Source organism: Pristiophorus japonicus, chromosome 3 (assembly GCF_044704955.1).
Source record: "Pristiophorus japonicus isolate sPriJap1 chromosome 3, sPriJap1.hap1, whole genome shotgun sequence".
NCBI classification, from domain to species: domain Eukaryota; kingdom Metazoa; phylum Chordata; class Chondrichthyes; family Pristiophoridae; genus Pristiophorus; species Pristiophorus japonicus.
Window position 1 is genome coordinate 114,882,205 of NC_091979.1, and position 25,300 is coordinate 114,907,504.

The following is a 25,300-nucleotide window of genomic DNA, read 5'->3' on the forward strand; positions in this document are numbered from 1 at the left end:
GACTCTCTTTCTCCCCCGACTCTCTTTCCTCCCCGACTCTCTCCCCCCCGACTCTCTTTCCCCTCCCGACTCTCTTTCTCCCCCGACTCTATTTCCCCCCGACTCTCTTTCCCCTCCCGACTCTCTTTCCCCTCCCGACTCTCTTTCTCCCCCGACTCTCTTTCTCCCCCGACTCTCTTTCCCCCCGACTCTCCCCCCCCCAACTCTCTTTCCTCCCCCCCCGACTCTCTTTCCCCCCCCGACTCCCTTTCCCCCCACGACTCTCTTTCCCCTCACGACTCTCTTTCTCCCCCGACTCTCTTCCCCCCCGACTCTCTTTCCCCCAGACTCTCTCTCCCCCCGACTCTCTTTCCCCCCGACTCTCTCTCCCCGACTCTCTCCCCCCGACTCTCTTTCCCCCCGACTCTATTTCCCCCCGACTCTCTTTCCCCCGACTCTCTTTCCCCCCGACTCTCTTTCCCCCCGACTCTCTCCCCCGACTCTCTTTCCCCCCGACTCTGTTCCCCCAACGACTCTCTTTCCCCCCCGACTCTCTTTCCCCCCCGACTCTATTTCCCCCCGACTCTCTTTCCCCCCCGACTCTCTTTCCCCCCGACTCTGTTCCCCCATCGACTCTCTTTCCCCCCCGACTCTCTTTCCCCCCCGACTCTCTTTCCCCCCCGACTCTCTTTCCCCCCCGACTCTATTTCCCCCCGACTCTCTTTTCCCCCGACTCTCTCCCCCCCCCACTCTCTTCCCCCCGACTCTCTTTCCCCCCCCGACTCTCTTTCCCCCCCGGACACTCTTCCCCCCCCGACTCCCTTTCCCCCCACGACTTCTTTTCCCCTCCCGACTCTCTTTCCCCTCCCGACTCTCTTTCCCCTCCCGACTCTCTTTCCCCCCCGACTCTCTTTCCCCTCCCGACTCTCTTTCCCCCCCGACTCTCTTTCCCGCCGACTCTCTTTCCCCCCCCGACTCCCTTTCCCCTCACGACTCTCTTTCCCCTCACGACTCTCTTTCTCCCCCGACTCTCTTTCCCCCCGACTCTCTTTCCCCCCGACTCTCCCCCCCCCCAACTCTCTTTCCTCCCCCCCCCGACTCTCTTTCCCCCCCCCGGACTCTCTTCCCCCCCGGACTCTCTTCCCCCCCCGACTCTCTTCCTCCCGGACTCTCTCCCCCCCCCCGACTCTCTTTCCCCCCCCCGTCTCTCTTTCCCCCCCCGGACTCTCTTCCCCCCCCGACTCTCTTTCCCCCCCCGGACTCTCTTCCTCCCCGACTCTCTTCCCCCCCGACTCTATTTCCCCCCCGACTCCCTTTCCCCTCACGACTCTCTTTCCCCTCCCGACTCCCTTTATCCCCACGACTCTCTTTCCCCCCCGACTCTCTTTCCCCCAGACTCTCTCTCCCCCCCGACTCTCTTTCCCCCCGACTCTCTCTCCCCGACTCTCTCCCCCCGACTCTCTTTCCCCCCCGACTCTATTTCCCCCCGACTCTCTTTCCCCCCGACTCTCTTTCCCCCCGACTCTCTTTCCCCCCGACTCTCTCCCCCGACTCTCTTTCCCCCCGACTCTGTTCCCCCAACGACTCTCTTTCCCCCCCGACTCTCTTTCCCCCCGACTCTCTTTCCCCCCCGACTCTCTTTCCCCCCCGACTCTCTTTCCCCCCCGACTCTCTTTCCCCCCCGACTCTATTTCCCCCCGACTCTCTTTCCCCCCGACTCTCTTTTCCCCCGACTCTCTCCCCCCCCCACTCTCTTCCCCCCGACTCTCTTTCCCCCCCCCGACTCTCTTTCCCCCCCGGACATCTTCCCCCCCGACTCCCTTTCCCCCCACGACTTCTTTTCCCCTCCCGACTCTCTTTCCCCTCCCGACTCTCTTTCCCCTCCCGACTCTCTTTCCCCCCCGACTCTCTTTCCCCTCCCGACTCTCTTTCCCCCCCGACTCTCTTTCCCCCCGACTCTCTTTCCCCCCCCGACTCCCTTTCCCCTCACGACTCTCTTTCCCCTCACGACTCTCTTTCTCCCCCGACTCTCTTTCCCCCCGACTCTCTTTCCCCCCGACTCTCCCCCCCCCCCCAACTCTCTTTCCTCCCCCCCCGACTCTCTTTCCCCCCCCGACTCTCTTTCCCCTCCCGACTCTCTTTCTCCCCCGACTCTCTTTCTCCCCCGACTCTCTTTCCCCTCCCGACTCTCTTTCCCCTCCCGACTCTCTTTCTCCCCCGACTCTCTTTCCTCCCCGACTCTCTCCCCCCCGACTCTCTTTCCACTCCCGACTCTCTTTCTCCCCCGACTCTATTTCCCCCCGACTCTCTTTCCCCTCCCGACTCTCTTTCCCCTCCCGACTCTCTTTCTCCCCCGACTCTCTTTCTCCCCCGACTCTCTTTCCCCCCGACTCTCCCCCCCCCAACTCTCTTTCCTCCCCCCCCGACTCTCTTTCCCCCCCGACTCTCTTCCCCCCCCGACTCTCTTTCCCCCCCGACTCTCTTCCCCCCCGAGTCTCTTTCCCCCCTGACTCTCTCTCCCCCCCGACTCTCTTTCCCCCCGACTCTCTCTCCCCGACTCTCTCCCCCCGAGTCTCTTTCCCCCCCGACTCTATTTCCCCCCGACTCTCTTTCCCCCCGACTCTCTTTCCCCCCGACTCTCTTTCCCCCCGACTCTCTCCCCTGACTTTCTTTCCCCCCCGGACTCTATCCCCCCCCGACTCTCGTTCCCCCCGACTCTATTTCCCCCTCCGACTCTCTTCCACCCGACTCTCTCCCCTGACTTTCTTTCCCCCCCGGACTCTATCCCCCCACGACTCTATCCCCCCCCGAATCTCTTCCCCCCCGACTCTCTTTCCCCCCGACTCTCTTTCCCCCTGACTCTCTTCCCCCCCGACTCTCTTTCCCCCACGACTCTCTTTCCCCCCGACTCTCTTTCCCCCACGACTCTCTTTCCCCCCGACTCTCTTTCCCCCTGACTCTCTTCCCCCCCGACTCCCTTCCCCCCGACTCTCTTTCCCCCCGACTCTCTTTCCCCCCGACTCTCTTTCCCCCCCGACTCTCTTCCCCCCACGACTCTCTTTCCCCCCCGACTCTCTTCCCCCCACGACTCACTTTCCCCCCGACTCTCTTTCCCCCCAGACTCTCTTTCCCACCGACTCTCTTTCCCCCGACTCAATTTCCCCCCGACTCTCTTTCCCCCCAGACTCTCTTTCCCACCGACTCTCTTTCCCCCCCCGACTCTCTTTCCCCCCGACTCTCTTTCCCCCCCAACTCTCTTTCCCCCCGACTCTCTTTCCCCCGACTCTCTTTCCCCCGACTCTCTTTCCCCCCTACTCTCTTTCCCCCCTGACTCAATTTCCCCCTGACTCTCTTTCCCCCCGACTCCCTTTCCCCCCCGACTCTCTTTCCCCCCCGACTCCCTTTCCCCCCGACTCTCTTTCCCCCCCCGACTCTCTTTCCCCCCCGACTCTCTTTCCCCCCCCGACTCTCTTTCCCCCCCTGACTCTCTTTCCCCCCCTGACTCTCTTCCCCCCGACTCTCTTTCCCCCCACGACTCCCTTTCCCCCCGACTCTCTTTCCCCCCCCGACTCTCTTTCCCCCCCGACTATCTCTCCCCGACTCTCTCCCCCCGACTCTCTTTCCACCCCTGACTCTCTTTCCACCCCTGACTCTCTTTCCCCCCGACTCCATTCCCCCCCGACTCTCTTTCCCCCCTGACTCTCTTCCCCCCCGACTCTATTTCCCCCGACTCTCTTTCCCCCCGACTCTCTTCCCCCCCGACTCTCGTTCCCCCCAACTCTATTTCCCCCTCCGACTCTCTTCCGCCCGACTCTCTCCCCTGACTTTTTTTCCCCCCTGGACTCTATCCCCCCACGACTCTATCCCCCCCCGAATCACTTCCCCCCCGACTCTCTTTCCCCCCCAACTCTCTCCCCCCTTCTCTCTACCCCCCGACTCTCTTTCCCCCCGACTCTCTTTCCCCCCCGACTCTCTTTCCCCCCGACTCTCTTTCCCCCCGACTCTCTTTCCCACTGACTCTCTTCCCCCCCGACTCCCTTCCCCCCGACTCTATTTCCCCCCACTCTCTTTCCCCCCGACTCTCTTTCCCCCGACTCTCTTTCCCCCCGACTCTCTTTCCCCCCGACTCTCTTTCCCACTGACTCTCTTCCCCCCCGACTCCCTTCCCCCCGACTCTATTTCCCCCCACTCTCTTCCCCCCACGACTCTCTTTCCCCCCCGACTCTCTTTCCCCACGACTCTCTTTCCCCCCAGACTCTCTTTCCCCCCGACTCTCTTTCCCCCCTGACTCAATTTCCCCCCGACTCTCTTTCCCCCCAGACTCTCTTTCCCACCGACTCTCTTTCCCCCGACTCTCTTTCCCCCCCGACTCTCTTTCCCCCCGACTCTCTTTCCCCCCTACTCTCTTTCCCCCCTGACTCAATTTCCCCCCGACTCTCTTTCCCCCCGACTCCCTTTCCCCCCCGACTCTCTTTCCCCCCCCGACTCCCTTTCCCCCGACTCTCTTTCCCCCCCCGACTCTCTTTCCCCCCCTGACTCTCTTTCCCCCCCTGACTCTCTTTCCCCCCGACTCCATTCCCCCCCGACTCTCTTTCCCCCCCGACTCTCTTCCCCCCGACTCTCTTTCCCCTCACGACTCCCTTTCCCCCCGACTCTCTTTCCCCCCGACTCTCTTCCCCCGACTCTCTTTCCCCCCCGACTCTCTTTCCCCCCCCGACTCTCTTTCCCCCCCACGACTCCCTTTCCCCCCGACTCTCTTTCCCCGCCCCCGACTCTCTTTCCCCCCCGACTCTCTTCCTCCCCGACTCTCTTTCCCCCCGACTCTTTCCCCCCCCCCGACTCTCTTTCCCCCCACGACTCCCTTTCCCCCCGACTCTCTTTCCCCGCCCCCGACTCTCTTCCCCCCCGACTCTCTTTCCCCCCCGACTCTCTTTCCCCCCCCGACTCTCTTTCCCCCCACAACTCCTTTTCCCCCCGATTCTCTTTCCCCCCCCCGACTCTCTTTCCCCCCCGACTCTCTTTCCCCCCACGACTCCCTTTCTCCCCGACTCTCGTTCCCCCCCGACTCTCTCCCCCCCGACTCTCTTTCCCCCCCCGACTCTCTTTCCCCCCACGACTCCCTTTCTCCCCAACTCTCGTTCCCCCCCGACTCTCTCCCCCCCGACTCTCTTCCCCCCTGACTCTCTTTCCCCCCCCGACTCTCTTTCCCCCCCGACTCTCTTCCCCTCGCGACTCTCTTTCCCCCCCGACTCTCTTTCCCCCCCCCAACTCTCTTTCCGCCCCAACTCTCTTCCCCCCCCAACTCTCTTTCCGCCCCAACTCTCTTCCCCCCACGACTCTCTTCCCCTCCGACTCTCTTCCCCCCCCGACTCTCTCCCCCCCGACTCTCTTCCCCCCCCGACTCTCTTTTCCCCCCGACTCTCTTTCCCCCCCGACTCTCTTTCCCCCCCGACTCTCTCCCCCCCGACTCTCTTTCCCCCCCGACTCCCTTTCCCCTCACGACTCCCTTTCCCCCCGACTCTCTTTCCCCCCCGACTCTCTTTCCCCCGACTCTCTTTCCCCCCCGACTCTCTTTCCCCCCCGACTCTATTTCCCCCCACTCTCTTTCCCCCCGACTCTCTTTCCCCCCGACTCGCTTTCCCCCCCCGGACTCTCTCCACCCACGACTCTCTTCCCCCCCCGACTCTCTTCCCCCCCGACTCTCTTTCCCCTCCGACTCTCTTTCCCCCCTCGACTCTCTTCCCCCCCCCGACTCTATTTCCCCCCACTCTCTTTCCCCCCGACTCTCTTCCCCCCCGACTCTCTTCCCCCCCGACTCTCTTTCCCCTCCGACTCTCTTTCCCCCCTCGACTCTCTTCCCCCCCGACTCTCTTTCCCCCCCGACTCTCTTTCCCCTCCGACTCTCTTTCCCCCCGACTCTTTTTCCCCCCCGACTCTCTTTCCCCTCCGACTCTCTTTCCCCCCCCGACTCTTTTTCCCCCCCGACTCTCTCCCCCCCGACTCTCTTTCCCCCCTCGACTCTCTCCCCCCCCGACTCTCTTTCCCCCCAGACTCTCTTCCCCCCCGACTCTCTTCCCCTTGCGACTCTCTTTCCCCCCACGACTCTCTTCCCCTCCGACTCTCTTCCCCCGCCGACTCTCTACCCACCCGACTCACTTTCCCCACGACTCTCTTCCCCCCCGACTCTCTCCCCCCCGACTCTCTTCCCCCCCGACTCTCTTTCCCCCCCCGACTCTCTTTCCCCCCCGACTCTCTTTTCCCCCCGACTCTCTACCCCCCGACTCTCTTTCCCCCCCGACTCCCTTTCCCCTCACGACTCCCTTTCCCCCCGACTCTCTTTCCCCCCCGACTCTCTTTCCCCCCCGACTCTCTTTCCCCCCCGACTCCCTTTCCCCCCGACTCTATTTCCCCCCACTCTCTTTCCCCCCGACTCTCTTTCCCCCCGACTCTCTTTCCCCCCCCGGACTCTCTCCCCCCACGACTCTCTTCCCCCCCCGACTCTCTTCCCCCCCGACTCTCTTTCCCCTCCGACTCTCTTTCCCCCCTCGACTCTCTTCCCCCCGACTCTCTTTCCCCTCCGACTCTCTTTCCCCCCTCGACTCTCTTCCCCCCCGACTCTCTTTCCCCCCCGACTCTCTTTCCCCTCCGACTCTCTTTCCCCCCCGACTCTTTTTCCCCCCCGACTCTCTCCCCCCCGACTCTCTTTCCCCCCCCCGACTCTTTTTCCCCCCGACTCTCTCCCCCCCGACTCTCTTTCCCCCCTCGACTCTCTCCCCCCCTGACTCTCTTTCCCCCCAGACTCTCTTCCCCCCCGACTCTCTTTCCCCCCGACTCTCTTTCCCCCCCGACTCTATTTCCCCCCCCGACTCTATTTCCCCCCCGACTCTCTTTCCCCCCCCCACTCCCTTTCCCCCACGACTCCCTTTCCCCCCCCGACTCTATTTCTCCCCGACTCTCTTTCCCCTCCCGACTCTATTTCTCCCCGACTCTCTTTCCCCCCCGACTCTCTTTCCCCCCCCGACTCTTTCCCCCCGACTCTCTTTCCCCCCGACTCTCTTTCCCCCCCGACTCTCTTTCCACCCGACTCTCTTTCCCCCCCGACTCTCTTTCCCCCCCCGACTCTCTTTCCTCCCCCGACTCTCTTTCCCCCCGACTCTCTTTCCCTCCCGACTCTCTTTCCCCCCCGACTCTCTTTCCCCCCGACTCTCTTTCCCCCCCGACTCTCTTTCCTCCCCCGACTTTCTTTCCCCCCGACTCTCTTTCCCCCCCCGACTCTCTTTCCCCCCCGACTCTCTTTCCCCCCCCGACTCTCTTCTTTCCCCCCCAACTCTCTTTTCCCACCCGACTCTCTTCCCCCCCCGACTCTCTTTCCCCCCCCGACTCTCTTTCCCCCCGACTCTCTTTTCCCACCCGACTCTCTTCCCCCCCGACTCTCTTTCCCCCCCCGACTCTCTTCTTTCCCCCCCAACTCTCTTTTCCCACCCGACTCTCTTCCCCCCCCGACTCTCTTTCCCCCCCCGACTCTCTTCCCCCCCCGACTCTCTTTCCCCCCGACTCTCTTTCCCCCCGACTCTCTTTCCCCCCCGACTCTCTTTCCCCCCCTGACTCTCTTCTTTCCCCCCCAACTCTCTTTTCCCACTCGACTCTCTTCCCCCCCGACTCTCTTTCCCCCCCTGACTCTCTTCTTTCCCCCCAACTCTCTTTTCCCCCCACGACTCTCTTTCCCCTCGACTCTCTCTCCACCACCCCTCCCGATGCTCTTTCCCCCCCCGACTCTCTTTCCCTCCCCGACTCTCTTTCCCCCCGACTCTCTTTCCCCCCCCGACTCTCTTTCCCCCTGACTCTCTTTCCCCCCCGACTCTCTTTCCCCCCCCGACTCTCTTTCCCCCCGACTCTCTTTCCCCCCGACTCTCTTTCCACCCCCCGACTCTTTCCCCCCGACTCTCTTTCCCCCCCGACTCTCTTTCCCCCCGACTCTCTTTCCCCCCGACTCTCTTTCCCCCCCGACTCTCTTTCCCCCCGACTCTCTTTCCCCCCGACTCTCTCTCCACCACCCCTCCCAATGCTCTTCCCCCCCCGACTCTCTTTCCCTCCCCGACTCTCTTTCCCCCCCGACTCTCTTTCCCCCCCCGACTCTCTTTCCCCCCGACTCTCTTTCCCCCCCCGACTCTCTTTCCTCCCCCGACTCTCTTTCCCCCCGACTCTCTTTCCCCCCCGACTCTCTTTCCCCCCCGACTCTCTTTCCCCCCCCGACTCTCTTCTTTCCCCCCCAACTCTCTTTTCCCACCCGACTCTCTTCCCCCCCCGACTCTCTTTCCCCCCCCGACTCTCTTTCCCCCCGACTATCTTTTCCCACCCGACTCTCTTCCCCCCCCGACTCTCTTTCCCCCCCCGACTCTCTTCTTTCCCCCCCAACTCTCTTTTCCCACCCGACTCTCTTCCCCCCCCGACTCTCTTTCCCCCCCGACTCTCTTCCCCCCCCCGACTCTCTTTCCCCCCGACTCTCTTTCCCCCCGACTCTCTTTCCCCCCCGACTCTCTTTCCCCCCCGACTCTCTTCTTTCCCCCCCAACTCTCTTTTCCCACCCGACTCTCTTCCCCCCCCGACTCTCTTCCCCCCCCCGACTCTCTTTCCCCCCGACTCTCTTTCCCCCCGACTCTCTTTCCCCCCCGACTCTCTTTCCCCCCCTGACTCTCTTCTTTCCCCCCCAACTCTCTTTTCCCACCCGACTCTCTTCCCCCCCGACTCTCTTTCCCCTCGACTCTCTCTCCACCACCCCTCCCGATGCTCTTTCCCCCCCCGACTCTCTTTCCCTCCCCGACTCTCTTTCCCCCCCGACTCTCTTTCCCCCCCCGACTCTCTTTCCCCCTGACTCTCTTTCCCCCCGACTCTCTTTCCCCCCGACTCTCTTTCCCCCCGACTCTTTCCCCCCGACTCTCTTTCCCACCCGACTCTCTTTCCCCCCGACTCTCTTTCCCCCCGACTCTCTTTCCCCCCCGACTCTCTTTCCCCCCGACTCTCTTTCCCCCCGACTCTCTCTCCACCACCCCTCCCAATGCTCTTCCCCCCCCGACTCTCTTTCCCTCCCCGACTCTCTTTCCCCCCCGACTCTCTTTCCCCCCCGACTCTCTTTCCCCCCGACTCTCTTTCCCCCCCGACTCTCTTTCCCCCCCCGACTCTCTTTCCCCCCGACTCTCTTTCCCCCCGACTCTCTTTCCCCCCCCCCCCCGACTCTTTCCCCCCGACTCTCTTTCCCCCCCCCGACTCTTTCCCCCGACTCTCTTTCCCCCCCGACTCTCTTTCCCCCCCGACTCTCTTTCCCCCCGACTCTCTTTCCCCCCCGACTCTCTTTCCCCCCCGACTCTCTTTCCCCCCCCGACTCTCTTTCCCCCAGACTCTCTTTCCCCCCCCGACTCTCTTTCCCCCCCGACTCTCTTTCCCCCCCGACTCTCTTTCCCCCCCGACTCTCTTTCCTCCCCCGACTCTCTTTCCCCCCGACTCTCTTTCCCCCCGACTCTCTTTCCCCCCCGACTCTCTTTCCCCCCCCGACTCTCTTTCCCCCCCGACTCTCTTTCCCCCCCGACTCTCTTTCCTCCCCCGACTCTCTTTCCCCCCCGACTCTCTTTCCCCCCCCGACTCTTTCCCCCCGACTCTCTTTCCCCCCCCCGACTCTTTCCCCCCGACTCTCTTTCCCCCCCACTCTCTTTCCCCCCCCCGACTCTTTCCCCCCGACTCTCTTTCCCCCCGACTCTCTTTCCCCCCCCGACTCTTTCCCCCCGACTCTCTTTCCCCCCGACTCTCTTTCCCCCCCCCGACTCTTTCCCCCCGACTCTCTTTCCCCCCCACTCTCTTTCCCCCCCGACTCTCTTTCCCCCTCGACTCTCTTTCCCCCCCGACTCTCTTTCCCCCCCCGACTCTCTTTCCCCCCCCCGACTCTTTCCCCCCGACTCTCTTTCCCCCCCACTCTCTTTCCCCCCCCCCGACTCTTTCCCCCCACTCTCTTTCCCCCCCGACTCTCTTTCCCCCCCGACTCTCTTTCCTCCCCCGACTCTCTTTCCCCCCCGACTCTCTTTCCCCCCCCCGACTCTTTCCCCCCGACTCTCTTTCCTCCCCCGACTCTCTTTCCCCCCGACTCTCTCTCCACCACCCCTCCCGATGCTCTTTTCCCCCCGACTCTCTTTCCCCCCCTGACTCTCTTTCCCTCCCCGACTCTCTTTCCCCCCCGACTCTCTTCCCCCCCGACTCTCTTTCCCCCCTGACTCTCTTTCCCTCCCCGACTCTCTTTCCCCCCTGACTCTCTTTCCCCCCCGACTCTCTTTCCCCCCCCGACTCTCTCTCCACCACCCCTCCCGACGCTCTTCCCCCCCCCGACTCTCTTCCCCCCCCCCGACTCTCTTTTCCCCCCCGACTCTCTTTCTCCCCCCGAATCTCTCTCCACCACCCCCCCCGACTCTCTCCCAGCGGTGTTGTGCCGAGAACGGCAGCCATGGGACCTGGGTGGAGAGCGTCAGAGACTGGGGGAGACAGTGAGAGGCTGCGGGGGAGAGAGAGAGAGAGGCTGGGAGAGAGAGAGAGAGAAATAGCGGCTGGGGGAGAGACAGAGAGGGGCTGGGGGGAACATAGAAACATAGAAAATAGGTCCAGGAGTAGGCCATTCGGCCCTTTGAGCCTTCACCACCATTCAATATGATCAAGGCTGATCATGCAACTTTAGTATCCCATTCCTGCTTTCTATCCATACCCTTTGATCCCTTTAGCTGTAAGGGCCACATCTAACTCCTTTTTGAATATATCTAACGAACTGGCCTCAACAACTTTCTGTGGTAGAGAATTCCATAGGTTCACTATTCTCTGAGTGAAAAAGTTTCCCCTCATCTCGGTCCTAAATGGTTTACTCCTTATCCTTAAACTATGTTATCCACTTTGGTGGTAAAAACAGAGAGACAGACTATTATCTGAATGGTGACTGATTAGGAAAAGGGGAGGTGCAAAGAGACCTGGGTGTCATGGTACATCAGTCATTGAAGGTTGGCATGCAGGTGCAGCAGGCGGTTAAGAAAGCAAATGGCATGTTAGCCTTCATAGCGAGGGGATTTGAGTACAGGGGCAGGGAGGTGTTGCTACAGTTGTACAGGGCATTGGTGAGGCCACACCTGGAGTATTGTGTACAGTTTTGGTCTCCTAACCTGAGGAAGGACATTCTTGCTATTGAGGGAGTGCAGCGAAGGTTCACCAGACTGATTCCCGGGATGGCAGGACTGACCTATCAAGAAAGACTGGATCAACTGGGCTTGTATTCACTGGAGTTCAGAAGAATGAGAGGGGATCTCATAGAAACATTTAAAATTCTGACGGGTTTAGACAGGTTAGATGCAGGAAGAATGTTCCCAATGTTGGGGAAGTCCAGAACCAGGGGTCACAGTCTAAGGATAAGGGGTAAGCCATTTAGGACCGAGATGCGGAGGAACTTCTTCACCCAGAGAGTGGAATTCTCTACCACAGAAAGTTGTTGAGGCTAATTCACTAAATATATTCAAAAAGGAGTTAGATGAGGTCCTTACTACTAGGAGGATCAAGGGGTATGGCGAGAAAGCAGGAATGGGATACTGAAGTTGAATGTTCAGCCATGAACTCATTGAATGGCAGTGCAGGCTAGAAGGGCCGAATGGCCTACTCCTGCACCTATTTTCTATGTTTCTATGTTTCTACATGTCCCCTGGTTCTGGACTTCCCCAACATCTGGAACATTCTTCCTGCATCTAACCTGTCCAATCCCATCAGAATTTTATATGTTTCTATGAGATCCCCTCTCATTCGTCTAAATTCCAGTGAATATAAGCCTAGTCGATCCAGTCTTTCTTCATATCTCAGTCCTACCATCCCGGGAATCAGTCTGGTGAACCTTTGCTGCACTCCCTCAATAGCAAGAATGTCCTTCCTCCAGATTAGGAGACCAAAACTGTACACAATATTCAAGGTGAGGCCTCAACAGGGCCCTGTACAACTGCAGCAAGACCTCCCTGCTCCGATATTCAAATCCTCTCGCTATGAAGGCCAACATGCCATTTGCCTTCTTCACCATCTGCTGTACCTGCATGCCAACTTTCAATGACTGACGTACCATGATGCCCAAGTCTTGTTGCACCTCCCCTTTTCCTAATCTGTTACAATTCAGATAATATTCTGCCTCCCTGTTTTTGCCACCAAAGTGGATAACCTCACATTTATCCACATTATACTGCATCTGCCATGCATTTGCCCACTCACTTAACCTGTCCAAGTCACCCTGCAGCCTCTTAGCATCCTCCTCACAGCTCACACTGCCACCCAGCTTAATGTCATCTGCAAACTTGGAGATATTACATTCAATTCCTTTGTCCAAATCATTAATGTGTTTTGTAAATAGCTGGGGTCCCAGCACTGAACCCTGCGGTACACTACTAGTCACTGCCTGCCATTCTGAAAGGATCCGTTTATTCCAACTCTTTGCTTCCTGTCTGCCAACCAGTTCTCTATCCACCCCAATACCATGTGCTTGAATTTTGCACACTAATCTCTTGTGTGGGACCTTGTCAAAAGCCTTTTGAAAGTCCGAAATACACTACATCCACTGGTTCTCCCTTGTCCACTCTACTTGTTACATCTTCAAAAAATTCTAGAAGATTTGTCAAGCATGATTTCCCTTTCATACATCCATGCTGACTTGGACCGATCCTGTCACTGCTTTCCAAATGCGCTGCTATTGCCTCTTTAATAATTGATTCCAACATTTTCCCCACGACTGATGTCAGGCTAACTGGTCTATAATTCCCTGTTTTCTCTCTCCTTCCTTTTTTAAAAAGTGGGGTTACACTAGCTACCCTCCAATCCATAGGAACTGATCCAGAGTCTGTAGAATGTTGGAAAATGATTACCAATGCATCCACTATTTCTCGGGCCACTTCCTTAAGTACTCTAGGATGCAGACTATCAGGCCCCGGGGATTTATCGACCTTCAATCCCATCAATTTCCATAACACAATTTCCTGACTAATAAGGATTTCCTTCAGTTTCTCCTTCTCGCTAGATCCTCGGTCCCCTCGAATTTCCGGAAGGTTATTTATGTCTTCCTTAGTGAAGACAGAACCAAAATATTTGTTCAGTTGATCTGCCATTTCTTTGTTCCCCATTATAAATTCACCTGTTTCTGACTGCAAGGGACCTACATTTGTCTTCACTAATTGTTTTCTCTTCACATATCTATAGAAGCTTTTGCAGTCAGTTTATATGTTCCCTACAAGCTTTCTGACATACTCTATTTTCCCCCTCCTAATTAAACCCTTTGTCCTCCTCTGCTGAATTCTAAATTTCTTCCAGTCCTCAGGTTTGCTGCTTTTTCTGGCCAATTTATATGCAGTGAGAGATTGGGAGAGAGAGGCTGGGGGTGGGGTGGGGGGGTGGCGGGGCGGAGCGGAGCGGAGAGCGAGAGAGAGAGAGAGATTAGGAGGGGGAGAGAGAGGCTGAAGGCGGATAGAGAGAGGCTGGGGGCGGAGAGAGGCTGGGAGGCTAGGTGAGGGGGAAGAGAGAGAGGCTGTGAGGGGGGGGTGAAAGAGAGAGGTGCTAGGGGGAGAGAGAGAGGCTGGGGGAGGGAAAGAGAGAGGTTGGGGGGACAGTGAGAGAGAGGCTGGTGAGTAAGTGAGAGACTGGGGGGTGTGGTGGAGAGACACGGCTGCGGGGGGAGAGAGGGGACTCGGGGAAGACGGATCACGTTCTTCTAACCCCCTAAAAGGGACATAGTTGGAGTTGATGGGGAGGGATGTACTTGGACTGGGATAAGGCACTTCGGCTGGGTGAGGCATGCACTTGTGCTGGGGTAAGGCACTTTGGCTGGCCCTTGCTGTCTTCTGGGGAGCTCTGTTCTCTGTCACTTCAGGAAATCAAAGTGGATCGAGTTACAATTTGCTAAGTCAGTGAGACCTTGAGATGGGCAGTTCCAGTTACACATTCCTGTGAAACTTCAGGATGTGGCTTATCCCCCAAGGGGACCAATCATAGACAAAAAATGGAGCATGGTGCTCATTTTTGACAAATAAGTACGCCCTTTCAAAAATTACAATGGGGAAACTTTCAAGTTTATTTTGGTGTAGTCGGGCCCCAAAAAAACGGGCGTAACTCTTCAAATACACCAAGAAAAGGCATTGGGGAAAATTGAGCCCTATATTATATTTCTATCAATATTTTAACGAATATGCAAAGGATCAACTTATGTGTCAATTTACTACTAATGTAGGTTAGTGTTTTTTCTGTTTTGAAATGGTGCAGTGATAGAGCAGGAACAACTGTGAGAATCAGTTGCATAATTATATAAAGCCAAGTTCTGCAGCAGCGATTTGTAGCAGCAATGGTACATGCAAAAAAAAATTAATGGACACAAACCAGATCTGCCTTCTGTATGTTACTGATCAACAATATTCATTAAGTGTAATCATCATATTTTATACAATCGCGACATTCTCCATTGTAGTGATGTCTGTGACATTGCAGGAATCTCCAAAACCCTACTTTTTAAGTTCCATTCACTGACCAATTCTCTCATTTTAATTTATTGGGCTATTTTACACTGTGCTGCAATTCATTGATAGTAATTTAAGCTCAGTTCATTTTTTAAAATAAGGCTTCTGTATAAACTGGTTTAAATCTGCTTGTATGTGAGGCTTCTACTTATTGGGAGTTAATGCACTAAAAGCGTAGTTTCCTAATAGTACATTTTACTTTATTACAGAAATATCGCCAGTATATGGCAGGACTCTTGGTCCCTCCTTATGGTGTTATGGAAACTGCATCCGGTAATGACAGTGAGTACAGGCCTTTTTCAATCGATAGAAAATTTGAAGCAGAAATAACTTCATATCAAATTGATTTTATATCCATTTGAGTTTATAAGATTTTATAAGTTGCATGCAGTAACATCTCAATTGATTTAACTTCTTGACCTTTTCCATAAATAACTAAGAAGTTTCTGACAGGAAAGAATGAACTGGATCTGAAAGGCTAATGTAAAACAGCATCATGGATCTTTTCGAGGTCCAACCTGCAGCATCTTCTGTTTGGCCTTTAAATATCAGTTAATTTCCGAGTTATTTATCCTGTTTCTGTGACTTGTCTTCCCAATAGTGTTTCCCCAGGATTCGAATCAAACAAGATGTGTTATTTCACTGAATTATCTCCTCTAAATACTTTGTACTTTTTTTTAATTGCCTGCTTTCTTTGATGAATCAATAGGGGAATCATCATGGCCAGTTGTATAATGTATTTAACTGGAGTGGTGGTTGGAAATAGGTTAGTCTGCCCATGAGTGAGGATATCTATCATTTGACTTTGCTGGTCATGATGTGTTCCATTTATAACGCTCAAGGTTTCAACTGAAAAATCCATATGTGTATTTTATAGCATGAGGAAATTATATGAATGTTATAGTAACATAGAAACATAGAAAATAGGTGCAGGAGTATGCCATTTGGCCCTTTGAGTCTGCACCACCATTTAATAAGATCATGGCTGATCATGCAACTTCAGTACCCCACTCCTGCCTTCTCTCCATATCCCTGATCCCTTTAGCTGTAAGGGCCACATCTAACTCCCTTTTGAATATATCCAACGAACTGAACTCAACAACTTTCTGTGGTAGAGAATTCCATAGGTTCACAATTCTCTGGGTGAAAAAGTTTCTCATCTCGGTCCTAGATGGCTTGCCCCTTATCCTTTAGACTGTGACCCCTGGTTCTGGACTTCCCCAACATCAGGAACATTCTTCCTGCATCTAATCTGTCCAATCCTGTCTGAATGTTATATGTTTCTATGAGATCCCCTCTCATTCTTCTAAATTTCAGTGAATATAAGCATAGTTGATCCAGTCTTTCTTCATATGTCAGTCCTGCCATCTCGGGAATCAGTCTGGTGAACCTTCAATGCACTCCCTCAGTAGCAAGAATGTCCTTCCTCAGATTAGGAGACCAAAACTGCACACAATACTCAAGGTGTGGTCTTACCAAGGCCCTGTACAACTGCAGCAAGACCTCCCTGCTCCTATACTCAAATCCTCTCGCTATGAAGGCTAACATGCCATTTGCTTTCTTTACTGCCTGCTGTACCTGCATGCCCACTTTGAATGACTGATATACCATGACACCCAGGTCTCGTTGCACCTCCCATTTTCCTAATCGGTCACCATTCAGATGATAATCTGCCTTCCTGTTTTTGCCAGCAAAGTGGATAACCTCACACTTATCCACATTATATTGCATCTGCTATGCATTTGCCCACTCACCTAACCTGTCCAAGTCACCCTGCAGCCTCTGAGCATCCTTCTCACAGCTCACTGCTACCCAGCTTAGTGTCATCTGCAAACTTGGAGATATTACATTCAATTCCTTCATCTAAATCATTAACATACATTGTAAATAGCTGGGGGCCCGTCACTGAAATTTACGGTACCCCACTAGTCACTGCCTGCCATTCTGAAAAGGATCCATTTATTCCTACTCTTTGCTTCCTGTCTGCCAACCAGTTCTCGATCCACATCAGTACATTACCCCCGATACCATGTGCCTTAAATTTTGCACATTAATCTCTTGTGTGGGACCTGGTCAAAAGCCTTTTGAAAGTCCAAATACACCACATCCACTGGTTCTCCCTTATCCACTCCACTATGAATCCACATCCTATGAATTCCAAAACTGTTCACATGGAGTGTATTAGGGATGGTTTTCTAGACCAATATGTCGAGGAACCAACTAGAGGGCTGGCCATCCTAGGCTGGTTGATGTGTAATCAGAAAGGACAAATTAGCAATCTTGTTGTGTGAGGCCCCTTGGGGAAGAGTGACCATAATATGGTAGAATTCTTTATTAAGATGGAGAGTGACACAGTTAATTCAGAGACTAGGATCCTGAACTTAAGGAAAGGTAACTTCGATTGTATGAGACATGAATTGGCAAGAATCGACTGGCAAATGATACTTGGTGGATTGACGGTGGATAGGCAATGGCAAACATTTAAAGATCACATGGATGAACTTCAACAATTGTACATCCCTGTCTGGAGTAAAAATAAAATGGGGAAGGTGGCTCAACTGTGGCTAACAAGGGAAATTAAGGATGGTGTTAAATCCAAGAAAGAGGCATATAAATTGGCCAGAAAAAGCAGCAAACCTGAGGACTGGGAGAAATTTAGAATTCAGCAGAGGAGGACAAAAGGTTTAATTAGGAGGGGGAAAATAGAATAGGAGAGGAAGCTTGCCGGGAACATAAAAACTGACTGCAAAAGCTTCTACAGATATGTGACCAGAAAAAGATTAGTGAAGACAAACGTATGTCCCTTGAAGTCAGAATCAGGTGAATTTATTATGGGGAACAAAGAAATGGCAGACCAGTTAAACAAATACTTTGGTTCTGTCTTCACGAAGGAAGACACAAATAACCTTCCGGAAGTACTAGGGGACCGAGGGTCCGGAAGTACTAGGGGACCGAGGGTCTAGTGAGAAGGAGGAACTGAAGGATATCCTTATTAGGCGGGAAATTGTGTTAGGGAAATTGATGAGATTGAAGGCCGATAAATCCCCGGGGCCTGATAGTCTGCATCCCAGAGTACTTAAGGAAGTGGCCCTAGAAATAGTGGATGCATTGGTGATTATTTTCCAGCAGTCTATCGACTCTGGATCAGTTCCTATGGACTGGAGGGTAGCTAATGTAACACCACTTTTTAAAAAAGGAGGGAGAGAGAAAACGGGTAATTATCGACCGGTTAGTCTGACATCAGTAGTAGGGTGAATGATGGAATCAATTATTAAAGATGAAATAGCAGAGCATTTGGAAAGCAATGACAGGATCGGTCCAAGTCAGCATGGATTTATGAAAGGGAAATCATGCTTGACAAATCTTCTGGAATTTTTTGAGGATGTAATTAGTTGAGTGGATAAGGGAGAACCAGTGGATGTGGTGTATTTCGGACTTTCAAAAGGCTTTTAACAAGGTCCAACACAAGAGATTGGTGTGCAAAATCAAAGCACATGGTATTGGGGCTAATGTACTGACGTGGATAGAGAACTGGTTGGCAGACAGGAAGCAGAGAGTCGGGATAAACTGGTCCTTTTCAGAATGGCAGGCAGTGACTAGTGGGGTGCCGCAGGGCTCAGTGATGGGACCCTAGCTCTTTACAATATATATTAATGATTTAGATGAAGAAATTGAGTGCAATAGCTCCAAGTTTGCAGATGACACTAAACTGGGTGGCGGTGTGAGCTGTGAGGAGGATGCTAAGAGGCTGCAGGGTGACTTGAACAGGTTAGGTGAGTGGGCAAATGCATGGCAGATGCAGTATAATGTGGATAAATGTGAGGTTATCCACTTTGGGGGCAAAAACACGAAGGCAGAATATTATCTGAATGGCGGCAGATTAGGAAAAGGGGAGGTGCAACGAGACCTGGATGTCATGGTTCATCAGTCATTGAAAGTTGCAGGTACAGCAGGCGGTGAAGAAGGGAAATGGTATGTTGGCCTTCATAGCTAGGGGATTTGAGTATAGGAGCAGGGAGGTCTTACTGCAGTTGTATGGGGCCTTGGTGAGACCTCACCGGGAATATTGTGTTCAGTTTTGGTCTCCTAATCTGAGGAAGGACGTTCTTGCTATTGAGGGAGTGCAGCGAAGGTTCACCAGACTGATTCCTGGGATGGCTGGACTGACATATGAGGAGAGACTGAATCGACTAGAAACATAGAAACATAGAAACTAGGTGCAGGAGTAGGCCATTCGGCCCTTCGAGCCAGCACCGCCAATCAATGAGTTCATGGCTGAACATGCAACTTCAGTACCCCATTGCTGCTTTCTCGCCATACCCCTTGATCCCCCTAGTAGTAAGGACTACATCTAACTCCTTTTTGATATATTTAGTGAATTGACCTCAACAACTTTCTGTGGTAGAGAATTCCACAGGTTCACCACTCTCTGGGTGAAGAAGTTTCTCCTCATCTCGGTCCTAAATGGCGTACCCCTTATCCTTAGACTGTGACCCCTGGTTCTGGACTTCCCCAACATTGGGAACATTCTTCCTGCATCTAACCTGTCTAAACCCGTCAGAATTTTAAACGTTTCTATGAGATCCCCTCTCATTCTTCTGAACTCCAGTGAATACAAGCCCAGTTGATCCAGTCTTTCTTGATATGTCAGTCCCGCCATCCCGGGAATCAGTCTGGTGAACCTTCGCTGCACTCCCTCAATAGCAAGAATGTCCTTCCTCAAGTTAGGAGACCAAAACTGTACACAATACTCCAGGTGTGGCCTCACCAAGGCCCTGTACAACTGTAGTAGCACCTCCCTGCCCCTGTACTCAAATCCCCTCGCTATGAAGGCCAACATGCCATTTGCTTTCTTAACCGCCTGCTGTACCTGCATGCCAACCTTCAATGACTGATGTACCATGACACCCAGATCTCGTTGCACCTCCCCTTTTCCTAATCTGTCACCATTCAGATAATAGTCTGTCTCTCTGTTTTTACCACCAAAGTGGATAACCTCACATTTATCCACATTATACTTCATCTGCCATGCATTTGCCCACTCACCTAACCTATCCAAGTCACTCTGCAGCCTCATAGCATCCTCCTCGCAGCTCACACTGCCACCCAACTTAGTATCATTCACAAATTTGGAGATACTACATTTAATCCCCTCGTCTAAATCATTAATGTACATTCTAAACAGCCTGGGGCCCCAGCACAGAACCTTGCAGTACCCCACTAGTCACTGCCTGCCATTCTGAAAAGTACTCATTTACTCCTACTCTTTGCTTCCTGTCTGCCAACCAGTTCTCAATCCACGTCAGCACACTACCCCCAATCCCATGTGTTTTAACTTTGCACATTAATCTCTTCTGTGGGACCTTGTCGAACGCCTTCTGAAAGTCCAAATATACCACATCAACTGGTTCTCCCTTGTCCACTCTACTGGAAACATCCTCAAAAAATTCCAGAAGATTTGTCAAGCATGATTTCCCTTTCACAAATCCATGCTGACTTGGACCTATCATATCACCTCTTTCCAAATGCGCTGCTATGACATCCTTAATAATTGATTCCATCATTTTACCTACTGCCGATGTCAGGCTGACCGGTCTATAATTCCCTGTTTTCTCTCTCCCTCCTTTATACACTGGAGTTTAGAAGGCTGAGAGGGGATCTCATAGAAACATTTAAGATTCTGATGGGACTAGACATGTTGGATGCGGGTAGAATGTTCCCGCTGTTGGGGAAGTCCAGAACCAGGGGATACAGTCTAAGGATAAGGGTAGGCCATTTAGGACTGAGATGAAGAGAAACTTCTTCACTCAGAGAGTTGTTAACCTGTAGAATTCCCTGCCACAGAGAGTTGTTGATGCCAGTTCATTGGATATATTCAAGAGGGAGTTAGATATGGCCCTTATGGCTAAAGGGATCATGGGGTATGGAGAGAGAGCAGGAAAGGGGTACTGAGGTGAATGATCAGCCATGATCTTATTGAACGGTGGTGCATGCTCGAATGGCCGAATGGCCTACTCCTGCACCTATTTTCTATGTTTCTATGTTTCATGTTATCAATTTCCATTAAAACATTCTATAATAACTGTAGAAATATGAGTGTATTAATATCACATGCATAACAGTTCACAAGAACTAAATTTACCCACTTCTCACTTAAATTATAACTGTCTGAAAGGAGAAGATAAGTCAGGCCAAAGGCCCATGACTCTTTCTGGTTGACCAATCTGGAGTCACCAATGAGAAGCCCATGCTGCACAGCAGATAGCTGAACTTGTGAAAGAGTGTGTACATGAAGCCAGTGAATCTGGAGAGATATCAAGACTCCGATTGATCAGTTGATTCTAGTGCCCTCTTGTGGTATGGGGTTCTATTTTATGCAAAGCATTGTTTCACACAATCCTCATTCTCAAAAGCACCACTTCGTTGTCGTATATATAGTTAATAATAAAAAGCCTGGCTCCTTAAATGTATTTTTATAATTCATTTTATAGCCCACATTCCCAAAGCTCATGTTGATATTACGCAGTCAACTATTTTCTTTCAACATTCTTCATTCTCATGCTCACTTTCCTAGTTCTCTCTTTCGCAGTCAATTAATGCAGCTAGAAATTCGGCAACTTTGCGACCGTATTTTTGGCAATATTTCACTATATTTCGCGAAAAATGGTGGGTGGGAAATTCGGTGATGTTTTGCGCCGGTGCTTTCCAAGTGCCGCTGGGGAGAGGAGCGCTGCCGTGCAAGATCCAAAATAGCATTTTCGCCAAATATTTGCTGCTTTCCACACCCGTATTCTGCACTCAGAATACCGACAGGAATAATACCTGTTGTGCAGCCCTGCCAGCAGCGGTAAGTATGAAGACCTGTAAAAAAGGTAAGTTGAAGTTAAGGGCTAGAAATTCAACAGGTTTGCGCCCGTTTAGCACCATGGCGAAGCAAAAAAAGTAATTTTTTTTTGGCGCTAAACGAGTTGCACAAAATTTAGCACCCGGGCGGAAAATTCGGCAGTGGTTTTGCGCCGGCACTAAAAATTAATGCCTACTCATTTTTTTTTATCCATTTTTATCACGTCAATCGGCATGCAATGCTGCGCTATCGCCGGGAGCGGAAAATTTGCCATTTTTATCACTGGCCCAAAAACACGGCCGAAAAATATCAAGTTTTACCAGGTCGGATCCAGGGAGCAAGCAGCGCTAACGTCGCCATCTTGAAAACGGGAGCAGAAGTTTATTGCATAAAAGGATTTGGAGAGAAGGCTGCGTTTTACACAGTGGACTTTATGTTAGTTCATAATTTATTTTTAAGGACATTTAAAAGAATGGGGGCTATAATATCTCTGCCATTATTCTGGCTGCCTTTTCTATGCAACATCGAGTTGGAAGAAGGCATATTCAAGTGCATTTTGAGCGTAATTGAAGAGCTTGCAGACGTATGGTGGGGGGGGGGGGGAACGCCTTACCCCCACGAGTTTACAGGGAACAGCGCTCATACCTGCAGCTCTCTGAGGCACAGTGCATTCGAAGGCTGCGCTTCCGAAAAGAGGTGGTCACAGAGATATGGCAGCTGATAAAGGCAGACCTACAGCCTACCAGCGGCAACAGGACTGTACTGCCGTTGAGATGAAGGTGACTGCAGCACTTGCCTGCTATGCCTCCGGTTCCTTTCAGGCATCAGCAGAGGACATGTGCTCCATCTCGCAGCACACTATACATCGCTGCATTCGCCAGGTGATTAATGCACTGCACGCACACAGGATGGACTTTATAAAGTTCCGAATGACCAAGAAGGCACAGAATGAGAGGGCTGTAAGTTTTGCACAAATTGCTGGCTTCCCCAAGGTTCAGGCTGCAAATGACTGTACGCACATCGTCCTGCGCATACCTTTGGAGGATCCAAAGGTTTACCGAAATCGAAAGGGATTCCACTCCTTGAACGTACAGATTGTCTGTGACCATACTCAGTGCATCATGGCAGTAAATGCCCAATTTCCAGGGAGCATCCATGACGCTTTCATCTTGCTTGAGAGCATTGTCTCATACCTGTTCAAGCGTCAACCTCGCCACCTGGCACATGACTCCCCCCCCCCACCAGAACCCTCAGACACAAGCCGCACATCGCTATAATGACAGCCATATAGCCACACACAACATCGTCAAAAAGACAGTTGGAGTGCTCAAGCAGCGCTTCCAATGCCCAGACCACTCTGGAGGCTGCCTGCAATACTCCCCTCAGCAGGTTGCTGAGTTCATTGTGGTGTGCTGCATGCTACACAACTTAGCCATCATGAGGGGACAGGAATTGCCACTGGCGACTGCAGGACCACCTCAGGAGAGAGGAGGAGGAGAGGAGGAGGAGGGGGGTGGTGGGGAGGCGGGAAAATGAGGACCATGAGGTGGAGGAGGACGAGGAGCCTGGCGATGAACTTATGGCACCACCCCCACCACCACCACGGGAGGCCTTCACGGAGCTTTCACCACTGCAAAAGCCTTACGTCAGCAGCTCATAATTCATCGCTTTGCTTGAACAGTGAATGGCACATTTCAGTGTTGCCTGCCCATTTTATCCCACCATGTAGACTATTCCCCCTCTTATTCTTCAAATGAGACACTTCACAGGAATAGTTAAGGTGAACAAAATAATTTATTTAACATACAGTAACTTGAATAAGATTTATTAAACATAATTTGGAAACGGGAATAAAATTTATTAAGTTATTAAAAGTTCACAATGTTTATCAGAATTGGGAAATTTTGAAAACTTTTATAAAATAGCAACAACAACAAAACAACAACGAAAGAACAACCTCTGCACCGATTGTCTTTTACCTGCGGCCCCTCCTCTTTCCTCCCCTCCCACCCCCCTCCCCCACCCCTGTCATCTTCACCCGCCTCCCTCGCGCCATGACCGTACCGTACCCAAGGTGGTACCAAGACATCGTGCAGCAACACAGCCTGCTCTAACAGGGGGAAAGACAATGGCATGTGTAGATCCCCTGGAGAAGCTCAGAGTATGGAAGGCCCGGCTTATAAGAACATAAGAACATAACAAATAGGAACAGGAGTAGGCCATCCGGCCCCTCGAGCCTGCTCCGTCATTCAATCAGATCATGGCTGATCTGATCATGAACTCAGCTCCACTTCCCCGCCCACTCCCCATAACCCCTTATCCCCTTATTGTTTAAGAAAATGTCTATTTCTGTCTTAAATTTATTCAATGTCCCAGCTCTCACAGCTCTCTGGAGGCAGCGAATTCCACAGATTTACAACCCTCCGAGAAAAGAAATTTCTCCTCATCTCTGTTTTAAATGGGCAGCCCCTTATTTTATGATCATGCCCTCTCGTTCTAGTGTCCCCCATCAGTGGAAACATCCTCTCTGCATCCACCTTGTCAAGCCCCCTCATAATCTTATATGTTTCGATAAGATCACCTCTCATTCTTTTGAATTCCAATTAGAGGCCCAACCTACTCAACCTTTCCTCATAATTCAACCCCCTCATCCCTGGAATCAACTGAGTGAACCTTCTCTGAACTGCCTCCAAAGCAAGTATATCCTTTCGTAAATATGGAAACCATAACTGTCATTGTAACCCTTGTATAAACTGACCTAAGTTGTATACCATGAGAACACTGACCAAAAGGTGGTGAACTTGTGGGAGACACTCCTAACCTGGACTTTCAGGTATAAAAGGGGAAGCTCCACCCACCTTCATCACTTTAGTGCTGGCAAATAAAGGTTACTGGTCACAGAGTGACCTTTTCTCAAGTATGGGCCTCGTGTGCATTTATACTGTATAGTAAGGACATATTATTGGCGAAAAGAAACTGGGATTTAAATCATGTGAGCATGGCCACTAGCAGCACAGATGAGAGGTGCTGTGTTGGTGATGATTGGGACGATTTTATTGAGAGACTACAGCAAAGTTTTGTCACTGAGAAATGGCCGACACAGGATTCGGCCGACAAACGCAGGGCTCATCTCCTGACGCTTTGTGGTTCCAGGACGTACTCCCTGATGAAGGACCTTCTAGCGCCAGAAAAGCCGGCGGACAAGACTTTTGAAGAGCTCAGTAAGTTGATCAGAGAACACTTTAAACTGGCGAGCAGCATGCACATGGCGAGACACCGGTTTTATACGCACCGGCGGCGAGAAGGGCAAAGCGTTCCAGACTTCGTGGCAGACCTCCGGCGACAGGCGAGCCTATGTAAGTTCCCAGATGCATGCAGAGTGGAGATGCTGCGAGACTTTTTTATTGAAGGCATCGGGCACGCTGGGGTTTTCAGGAAACCGATTGAGACCAAAGACTTGACCCTGGAAACGGCGGCTTTGATGGCCCAGACATTTATCTAAGGGGAGGAAGAGACCAGAATGATGTTTGACAAAAATGTTGGTTAAATGCAGCAAATGGATAGGGAGTCAACATTATTAATGCAACACACAGTTCTGTAGGCAGACAGGGGCAATCGGACATGCCCGAGCATGTAGTCGAACCCAAAGGGGGAATTCAACAGAGACAATGGCTAGCTGAATGGCGATTCATGCCATCGCAATGGACAATGCGGCCAGTAATGGGGCCATCAACACCTGTTAATGGTGCGCTTAAGGACAGTTACAGAGACAGTCAGAGACGATCGACTGGTAATGGACCTTTTGTTTCCAACAACGGCTCATGTTGGAGGTGTGGAGGCAAACACACAGCCAGAGTTTGCAGGTATCAGCAATATACCTGCAGAAACTGCAACGTCAGCAGTCACTTGGCATGTATGTGCAGGA

At 52.5% G+C, this 25,300-nt stretch overlaps 1 protein-coding gene across 2 annotated transcripts in view; it reads left to right on the forward strand.

Annotated features, from left to right (window-relative positions):
- The window catches only part of rapgef4a (Rap guanine nucleotide exchange factor 4a), a 317,823-nt gene that overhangs the window by 47,015 nt on the left and 245,508 nt on the right, over positions 1–25,300 (forward strand). For both annotated transcript variants that reach the window (XM_070875728.1, XM_070875727.1), the window contains exon 2: positions 14,741–14,813. In XM_070875728.1, coding sequence (XP_070731829.1) covers positions 14,756–14,813 — 58 coding nt within the window. In that variant the 5' untranslated portion in view covers positions 14,741–14,755. The remainder of the gene's footprint in view (positions 1–14,740; positions 14,814–25,300) is intronic.